The 10,621-nt window shown below is 40.9% G+C and overlaps 1 protein-coding gene across 7 annotated transcripts in view; it reads right to left on the reverse strand.

Moving 5' to 3' along the window:
* Positions 1–10,621, reverse strand: part of LOC141735427 (protein Hook homolog 3-like) — a 126,823-nt gene extending 116,202 nt beyond the window's left edge. For 4 of the 7 annotated variants that reach the window (XM_074568155.1, XM_074568154.1, XM_074568157.1 and 1 more), the window contains exon 1: positions 10,216–10,480. In XM_074568155.1, the coding sequence (XP_074424256.1) occupies positions 10,216–10,272 (57 nt within the window). In that variant the 5' untranslated portion in view covers positions 10,273–10,480. Of the gene's footprint in view, positions 1–10,215 lie in introns of all 7 variants that reach the window. The other 3 variants (XM_074568153.1, XM_074568152.1, XM_074568151.1) reach the window with 1 other exon arrangement.

The raw sequence follows: 10,621 nt of genomic DNA on the forward strand, positions 1-10,621 counted from the left end.
ATTTATTGTATGGGTAGAGAGGTAGAAAGTTTTATATTGAATGGCAATCAGTAAAACAAACTGGAGACACTGCTAAATAGCTTTATTTTTGCAACCAAAACCACTGAAAACTCAACTACACTCAACTATAGCATATTTCTAACAAAGGGATTTCTGAAAGCATTTTTTAACACACTGAAAAAAATTGGAAATCAATGAGACTTGTGTTCTCCCATTTAAGCATTCTGAAAATCACACTTTCTCAATGTAATGTACATAAGAGAACTGGTTAAAAACAAAACAAAATAAAAAATAAAATAAAATAAAAACACAAAAAACCCAAAAAACAAAAGAAAACAACACAACACTGATTACTCAAAGTTCCTATATGTTCCAGAGAGATGTACTCCAAACCTAACTCCTCTATAATATGAGATGGAAAAGAGCATAATTCTTTAAGTACTAGCAGGTCTTTACACTGCTAGTTTTCCAAATATTTTGAAGCACTCATTTATTACAATTACAGACATTAAGGGCTGTATACAGAAGAGTTTCTGGTCTGTAAATGAAGGTTAAGTTACAAGATGCAAGCACTGCTAATTCAGAAGCATGGAAAGGGAATTTCAAAGATCTTATATATAGATGATGACCTGGGGCCTGATGGGATGCACCCATGAGTGCTGAGGGAGCTGGCAGATACCATTGTAAGGCCACTCTCAAAAATCTTTGATCAATCATGGTGACCGGGAGAGGTGCCTCAGGACTGAAGGAAAGCAAATGTCACTCCTATGCTCAAGAAGAGCAGGAAGGAGGACCCAGGAAACCACGGGCTGGTCAGCCACACCTCCATCCCTGGGAAGGTGATGGAGCAGCTAATCCTGGAAACTATTTCCAGACACAGACAAGAAGGAGTGAAGACATAAAAATCATCAAGAGTAGTCAGCATGGCTTCAGGGTATTTATATAACAAAAAAACAATAGAGCAATTGTGATGATAAAATGAAAATACAGTATACAATAGGTAATTTTTGAATAGCCTGAGCCTAAATCAACACTTCTTTCTGACTTTTTATCTACTTAATCATACTTTGAAATAATTCGTCAAAATTCCTTTTCTTATTGTCTTAAAAAAAAGATCATTGACAATATTGTCAATTGCAAATATATGACTTCATTTATGCACATTCACCTTTTTTAGGACACGTATATATGTGTACACGTATGTATACACACCTCACCAAGCAGTGATGAATTTCAGAAACACCACAGAAAAAAACCTGTCTTTTAAAACCAGAAGCATATCACAGAACAAAATATTGAGAACAGAGTTTACAAGAGTAGAACCACTAGTTTACCCTTCAGAGCATCAAATTCTAAAAACCTATATCTCTACTTGCCCGGTGTCAAAATAACATAATATATATGTCAAATAATATAATTGTATAAAAACATTCTCAAAAAAAACCCACAACCAGTGTTGGTCTTCTGCAAGGCTCTTGAGGAAATATAGATAACAACATAACCTAAAGAATAATACCACCACTGTGGGGCAGTCTGTAAGGCCTCTTCCTGGCAACAAGGCCTGGATAACAACAACCGATAAGATAGGGATGTGAGTGTAACAGTGGGTGTGAATGGGACACCCACAACTGTCTGAGAGGGCATTTGCCCCAAACTGATAACAATGAAGAGGATGATGACCATCAGCTGGATTAAACAGTAACCAGGGAATTACAGAAGAGACTTGTCAGGAAGCGGGGGTGACGTCATCTTAAAAAAAGAAGTAGAAAAGAAGCAGTAAAATTTTGCAAATGTGGAAAAAGAAATGGCAACAGAGAAACAGTGAAACTGGGTTTGATGCTGCCAGAAGTGGCCCTGCTGGCATTGCAACCTCCACCTAGGCCTAGCAAAGCAGCCTCCTCCCTCATGAGTAGCCTGCATCCAGCTACTGGGCCAGCAGTACAGGGTGCACCAAGTAGGGGTCCACCCCTCAGGGGTGCAAAGGTGACCTCTTGGGGGGCTTTCTCACTGGCATGTGCATTAACAGATTGCAGGGAGCAGCATGGGCACACCTAAAGCTGCAGCACCCGCATGTTCCACATAAGGGATGTGCAAGTAGGGTAACCCACACTACCAGAAAGGGAGGTGTGCTTGTTACCCTACACTGCCTTGGGGGGGAGGGGGGATGTTAACTCTGTGTGTGCATGTGTGATTGTTTAGGAGTAGCAACAGAAGCATATTTAGAAATATGTAGGTGTTTATTAACATTTTGTAGATGTTTAGTATTGTGGTTTATCTGTTGTATTATTGATATGGATTCTGAATGTTCAATTGTTGCTGTTTGATCATGTATTGTTAATAAATCAATAGAAAACTTTGATCCTCATTTGATTTAAATTATGTGAGTTGAAAGATTTTTCCCTGCAACACTCCACAAAGTTTAATCGAACAAAAATAATGCAACTATTCCCTAAAAGCAGACATTGGTTTATGTGGCAGAATAACATTCAAACCCATGAAGAAAACCAGTTATCACAGATGAAGACTGTCAGATTACTGGAAAACTGAACAGCACCAGAAAAGTATACCCTATTTAAACAATGTTTGACATGCAAAGGTGTATAGTTTTTATTTGACAGCATAAGGCAAAACAAAGTCCTTTAACTTCTCAGATAGGGTTTGGAGAAGAAAGCTTAGAAGACTAGTAGTTCAGATTTAAACACGTTTCAAACATTATGTTAAAAAGCATAGGTGAACACAGATAACAGTTGTGCTCCTGCAGAATAAAGAAGTCATTTGAAGCCCAGAACTCCACCTTCTTGCAGGTATACCTTAGATGAAAAGCACCATCTTTATTGACAGATGGAATAAAGAACTCTTCCCCCAAAGGTATTGTGGTGGGTTAACCTTGGCTAAGGGCCAAATGCTCACCCAGCCACTCACTTCCCCTCCTCAGCAGGACACAGGAAGAAACTAGGATGAGAAAGCTCATGGGTTGAGATAAAAACAGGGAAATTGCTTACCAATTACGATCATAGGCAAAACAGACTCAAATTTGGGAAAATTAATTTAATTGAATTTATTGCCAATTAAAATAGATTCAGGTCGTGAGAAACAAAGAGAAACATTAAAACACCACCTTTCCTCCCCCCTTTCTCATGCCCAGCTTTACTTCTTCATTCCAGACTCCTCCCCCCCCAAGCAGCTCAGTGCATAACAGTTTCTCTCTGCCGCTCCTTCCCTCTCAGGTTTACCCATAATAAAGCTAAGAATACCTTCTTGCCTGTGTCAAACAATGTCCCTCAAAGCTTTATCTTATGTAACCCTAGAACAAAGGAAAGGCTATGCCCCATTAAATGATCTGCAACTCTGAAATATGCAAAATACAGACTTTAATTTTCCAAATCTTCTAATACACCAGAAACATAAGCAGTGTGAATACACACTTGCTGTCCAACTTAGATATCTAAATTCAGTTCCCAGTCAGTTTCAGCTCCCAACAGTCAATGAAACCTCCACAAAGAATATACAGTAATAGTCAGAAGCTTAGTTAGATAGCACAAATAATACCCATGAGCTCCTTGGTGCAGATATGATATCACTCTCAGAAGAAAAAATGAAAGACTACAACTTTGTGATTGGTGATCAATGACTAGAATAAAGAGGCTTAGCTAGTCTCCTGCAATCCTGTCATTCACAAGAAACCAAAACAGGTGCTTAAAGTATAGGCTACACAGGAGACACACAAAGACCAAAAGTACTATAGCATAAAAAGTAAGGAAGTAACTAAGAGGAAAGGAAAAACATAGCTGAACTAGTGAATTCCAGCAACTTTGACTTACTTCACAAATGGACCTTACAAAAAAAATACACAAGTACCCTTCTTGAAGGATCAAAGTCTCTGTCAGGAGTCGTTCAGATGGCCTCTAGATCTCCTATGAATGCAGGCAGATCCTTTCAGTTTGGAATGGGTAGCACGTAGAAGACACAAATACCACACTGAGGAAGTTTTTCAGCCAAAAGGGATAAAGTCAAATAGAACAGTAAGGACTGATACCACGTAAAGAGCTAGAAATACTTTCAAAATGGAAGTAGCCAAAAGAGAGGCCTTGAACAGTATTTACAGAATGCCCACTTCATGGAGAGTTTTAACACCTCTGATGTACTTTAGAAATTGGAATCTTTCACTGAGCAAGAACAAAGAGCTATAAAAAGGTTAAAAAGGTCTTGTGAAACAGGACACTTTGTATAAACAATGCATGCCTTGCTAATGAATATACCCTTGAAGAGGAACATCAGGAGGTGGCAAAGCTGGATAGAAAGCTGGATAACCTCTAAAGGAAGCATGAAGTTAAAGATCTGCAGTAACTGGGGGAAAGGTAAAGGTGGCAGTGGGAGATCCCGACCACACGACCACTGACTCAATTAGAGACTGGGCAGACCTACCACCCCACCACTGGACTGAGCATGTGCACATCAATTAAAGGATATCATAGCTTTAAATGAAAGTGAGAGACTGTACTAACCAATAGAAATTGTTAAGATAAGGTACTAGCCAATAATTATAAATAAGGGTGTGTATTTCTGTGTTTTGAATTGTATAAATTTACCAAAGAGTTTGTAGACCGGTGTGCTAGTTTTGTGGATTACCACCTAGCACCCATCTCTGTGCAGAAATAATTTAAATAAATACCTCTGCTCTGTGTGTACATTGGTGTCTCCCCTCTTTGGGACTACACCTCTGCCAAGGAAATAAGCATCTAAATTCCTCTTTTTATTTGGTCTTCAAGACAAGAAGAAAAGGAAAGTAGGTAAGGTACAACTCAATGGAGGCAACATACAACAGAATAACATACAACAGTTACCACAATAGCGGAGGGACAGTTGCTGACATCTCCATTGCAATCTGCTACAGAAAACCAGCCAGCATTGACCTCTTTGAGGAATCCTGATGGTTAAATAGCAACTGCTGAGCAACCTTCCCCAGTATTAGACCTTAGTTCTGTTTGATGCACGTATGAAAACTCCAAGGTCTTCAGACATGGACAGAAGATATAACTGAGTTCAAAACACTCCTGATGCAACACCCACAGCAAAGAACCTCAGTGTCTGTACCTTGATCAGTCATAAGTTTTAAACAGAAACAGAAAAGATGCTGTGTACCTCTATTAGATATGCTGAAAGAATTTTAAAAACACAGCAGGTTTACTCCATGGCCACACTGTTCTAGACTGCTTTGGCTGCGATGCTGTTTGGGTACATATACTGAGTAGTCTCAGAAGAGGTTTTTGGGAAATTTTGTTTGGTAGGATACTAATTCTGCAATGACAGTGGGCTGAAAACACTGCTAAGGCTTAGAACAATCAATTCTGATATGTTAGTAGTTGGGCTCCAGTCCCTTGCTCAGTTTCACTCCAGTTCCTGCTACCCTGGCTGTCTCAAGAAATATCATATCAATCTGCTGAAAAAGCAGGAAACAAAAGCTCTCTCAGGTGTTTAAAACCCTGAAAAAAAATTATTCAGGAACATATACAACAATGCTCTAAATCCAAGAGATAAATGAAATTGAGGAATGCCATAATAGAATCATAGAATGGTTGAGGTTGGAAGGGTCCTCTGGAGGTCATCTGGTCCAACTCTCCTGCTCAAGCAGGGCCACCTAGGGCCAGCTGCCCAGGACCATGTCCAGATGGCTTTTGAATATCTCCAAGGAGGGAGACTCCACAATCTCTCTGGGCAACCCTTTCCAGCACTCGGTCATCCCCACAGTAAAAAAGTGTTCCCTGATGTTCAGAGGGAACCTCCAGTTTTTCCATTTGTGCCTCTTGTTTTGTCACTGGGCACCACTGAAAAGAGCCTGGCTCCCTCTTCTATGCACCCTCCCTTCAGGTATTTTTATATATCAATAAGATCACCCCTGAGCCTTCTCGTATCTAGAATAAACAGTCCCAGCAATCTCAGTCTTTACTCATAGGAGACATGCTCCAGTCCCTTAAACATCTTCATGGCCCTTTGTTGGACTCTCTCCAGTAGCTCCATGTCTCTCTTGTACTGAGGAGCCTGGAAATGGACACAGGGCTCCAGCTGTGGCTATACCATCCCTGAGTAGAGGGGAAGGACCACTGCCCTCAACCTGCTGGCAATGCTCCTAATGCAGCCCAGGATACATTTTGCCCTCTTTGCAGCAAGGGCATGTTGCTGGCTCATGTTTAACTTGGTGTCCACCAGGACCCCCAGGTCCTTTCTGCCAAGCTGCTTTCCAGCTGGGTGGCTCCCAGTATGTACTGGTGCCTGAGGTTGTTCCTTCCCCTTGTTGAACTGCATGAGGTTCCTGTCAGCCCATTTCTCCAGTCTGTTCAGGTCCCTCTGGATGACAGCATGACCCTCTGGCATATTGTGATCCTCAACAAGATAACACAGGAATGTGCTAATGCCAACAAGGATGAATCACCTCCTAGGGAGGTGGGTTCAGGAGGAAGAGGGGTTGCCCGAAGGTAACCTAAAGTAACCTAAGACTAATTAGCATGGTAAAAATCACACCCCTGGGAGGAGACCTTACATGCTAATGACAGATCACCTTTGTATAATGAACTAGCCACTAATCAGAGAATACGCAGAAGGGCATTAGTTATATAATCAAAAGGTGACCAATGAACAAGTATTGTGTACCTTTTTGTTCGTTGTAAACTGTATAAAAACCTGGGACCCCTCTGAAGAGGTACACTAGCTTTGTGAACTATCACCTGGCACCCCTTTCTCTACAGAACTGCATTAAAGGTTAGAAGGTGGATCTCGACTCTCTGTGCTCATTGGCTCCTGTGCACCAGGCACGAACCTGAAACCCCGATTAGGGGACAACAATATCAGCCATTCCTCCCAGTTTTGTGTCATCAGCAAACTGCCCCATCATCCAGACTATTAATGAAGATGTTAATAGAATCATGGAATGGTTGAGACTATAACAGAGACCAATAATAAACTTTAACATGACCCAAAACAGTGAGGGGAGTATTAAAAAATAAAACTAAAACATTTATAGGTAAAGTGGCTTGCTCTGGTTTAAAAATATCAAATATAGTAATCTCAGGCATGCAATATATGAGACTTGAGGGATATTCTCATCCATCAAAAGCACAGGCTGTCAGAGAGGAACAATTTCAGGTCATCTACATCAATGCCAGCAACACAGTTTAGGTTGAACAGTTTCTCAGACCTCTGCAAAGCCTTATCTCCTCAAAACATTGACAAACAAGTTGAAGTACTTCACTATGGATGTGAATTGCTTTTACAAGCAATCCAAGGAGGTTAAATCAGTTCTTAAGCACAATTTTTCCGGCACAATAGATCTCAGATGACCAGTCTTTTAAAAATTGTAACAGCTCTCTTGCCATCTAAATGAGCAGTTTCCCAAGAATCATTATGGGACTTGAGGGAAGAGCCAGACAAATAAAAGTTTTATTTATTTATATTACCCATTTCACTTGCAACTAAAAAACCCTCAAGGTCTCATTTGCAAGTTTCACGTCTTTCAATTTCAGTGGTGATGCATCCCAGCAGACCAAGTGTAAATCCAGCTCAGCCAAAACAGTTTTTAAATCCAGATAGGGCCAGAACAAAAGCTAATTCTGAATCACCTTTTTTTTTTTTTTAAATTGAACTGAGCCATTTTCAAAGCCACATTCACACAAAAATGTTGAAATGGCTAAAATAGCAAAAAAACCCCACACATTCACCTAAGAAACACAACAGTGTTGACTAATTCTAATACCATTTAAGAATTACTTACCAATATTCTTGCTAACCAAAACCAGAAGAAGCTAGGTCAGCATGCAAAGAATGGGAAAAAAAATGTAAAGGGCATAGATTAGATGGAATATTTCAGTAAATGGTCTATGGGACGCTAGACTTCAGGGATACAAAGATCCATCTGCACAGATGCAATTTCTTGATCAAGGAGTATAAATACTTGCTATTGATTAAGAATGACCACATGTCCAAGTACATAATTCATACAGATGGACAATGCCATAAAGCAGAATTAACATTTCATACTTTCCCATTCTTTCCTGTTCCTTGTCCCAAGGTGATTTTTTTTAATGGTTCAGATTTGTAAAAAAATTTCAAAAGTAACAATAAAGTCTACCACTGAACAAACTGATCGCCTCATCTTCAAATTTGAAACATGGCAGGGACAATCACTAGTTGGTTCCAATACTTTTCAGTGCCATGCAAGGAAAAAAAAAATAAAAAAATTTGTTTCCTAATGGTTCACAAGCAGGTTTCATCTAGGGGTCCTCATCCCCTCCACAAACAAGAACTATTTTTTTATTTTACTTCATTTTTTATCAGCACTATCCCAACTTCTACTAGATCTGACCACACGCAGAAGTTGAGCAAGACAACAGTCCTTTAGAATACATATAAAGCATTGTTTCATATAATATTTAGCTGTACAGGGAAGCCTCCTCTCCCCCCAAGAAGCCTTTGCCTCTAACTATGCATTTTGTTAGTCCTCTAGCTAGTTAGCAAATACTTTATTGTTATGAAATATTTTTTAGCTTTTCTGAAATTGTATTTAAATTATTTTAAAACCAAATTTGAACAGCATATTTTAAATAACTGTCAGACTATTTCTAGTCCTAAAATCTCTTTAAGAATTATTGACACAGGCTTTCATATAGCAGCTTTGCTCTAACAATACAAAGATATTTTAATCAAATGTAAATTTGGATAAGAAATAGGATAAACAGTTCAGATCACTCTTAACAGACCACTATGATATAAGAGAAAAATAAATAATTACAATAGCTCACAAGGATATTGGTTGCATGCAGACGATGGGAAGCACAGCAAGAGTTAATTTGTAGGTTATTTGAAAAGTTAAAGAGCCAAGAAGCAATTTGGGACTGGGGTGGGAAGCATACCTAAAACAACTAAAGCAGGAGCACATGGATACTAGCAACACAGGTCTCTTTCTATCACCCTCCTGTGAACCTTCCTTCCTTGTACCAGTCTTAAAACAAGCCTCTCACTTGACTTTTCTTTCCCATGGTTCATACACATGTATGCTTCCTCATGAAGCTCAGCAGTACTCTCATGTCTCCTCTGACATCTGCGGGGGAGGAGACGGAAAAAAATCATAGAGAGCAAAAAGGAGAACAAACAACAACCTTGGTTAAGAATTAGAATTCGAACAAGAATTAGCAGGAATGCAAAGGAGAGACCCTGATGCAGCTAGGGCATAATATAAACATCTCTTCCCATAAAAATCAGTCTTGTGTACATTTCAAGCTACCCACTCCCTTTTAACATGTATTGGATGTCCCTTCCTTATCCACTTCTATTTTTCACAGAGAAATCTAAATTATTATTTCCATACCCCCAATAATTTTCATGAACTTCACAGCTTGCTCCAGCTCCCTCTCTCTTGTTGAGAATAAACAGAAATGTTCCACAATTTCATATAGTAGATATTTACTTGGCAATTTTCTTAATGCGTGTTTGGGAAGCCAATGATTCTAGACAGCTAAACCAGCAAGTCAACTGCTAATGAAATAGCAGTTTCACAATTATGTTACAGTTACACAGGTATGTTCCATGTCTCAAAATGCAGAGTAGCTGCAAACGCAAGTTCAATGTCCGGTAAGTTCTGACTGTTCTGTGAGTAAAAGCACACCATGAAGCTACTGAAGCACGCAGTCCAGGTCGAACGCAGACAACGGTTAGGAAACACAGCACAAAAACTTCGCAGCCACGAACAAGACATGAGAAACCGGGGACGCACGATCAAAGCAGTGGATAACAACTTGCCCACCAAGTCCAGGCACGCGACAGGAAGGAAATACACACCACTCTCCGATGCACTGAAACCTGTTTACTCCTGTGCAGGAGCGCGCGGAGAGCAAGCTCCTTTGTTTTTCCCGGCAGAAGCAGAGTTAAGGCTATGGAGACCTCTACGTACGTTGATTACGACCCCCCATCCCGCCCCGGGGCTTTGTTCAGGCGGGGCAGGTCCACCGGGGCTCCGCCAACCCCAGAAGGACTCAAACCCATCCGAGAGAGAGGGTGTGTCCTGGGATGCAGATCTCTGTCCGGTAACGGACAGAGACCCCGGAGCCACCCGTAGAGCCGCGGAGAGGAAGACCAGAGAAGGCGGACAGACGCGCACCGCAACGGATGCCTCCAACCAGACTACCTTGCTCCAGGCGAAGCGGCCTACTGGGCCCAGGCACTCACCCATGTAAGGAGGCTTTCCCCAAGCTCGGCCCGTTCTAGGCTTTCCACGTTGAACATAGTGGAACACAATGATCCTGCAGCCACCAAGGTAACTGCTATAGGCTAGATCAATAGCCAAATTGGTACTCGTCGCCTTTTCACCCCGTCTCAAGCCAGGCTGCAGTGCAGATACGTCACTACGACCTACCAAAATCTGCCCGCTGGTTCCGCCTCCGTCACGCTAACAAGGGCGGGGCTAAAACTAGCAATTCAGTTATTACAGTACTCCACGGAGAGAGAGTTACTTATCGCTCTCCTTTTGGTACTTTAGGGAAAGGCGAGTTGGTGGCTCGGGATGCGGTATTGTCCGCTCGTTCATTCGGAGGGTGAATCTGTCTTTTTTTCCGTTTACTGGGAAATCCTTTCC

This window comes from Larus michahellis, chromosome W (assembly GCF_964199755.1).
Source record: "Larus michahellis chromosome W, bLarMic1.1, whole genome shotgun sequence".
Classification (NCBI taxonomy): domain Eukaryota; kingdom Metazoa; phylum Chordata; class Aves; order Charadriiformes; family Laridae; genus Larus; species Larus michahellis.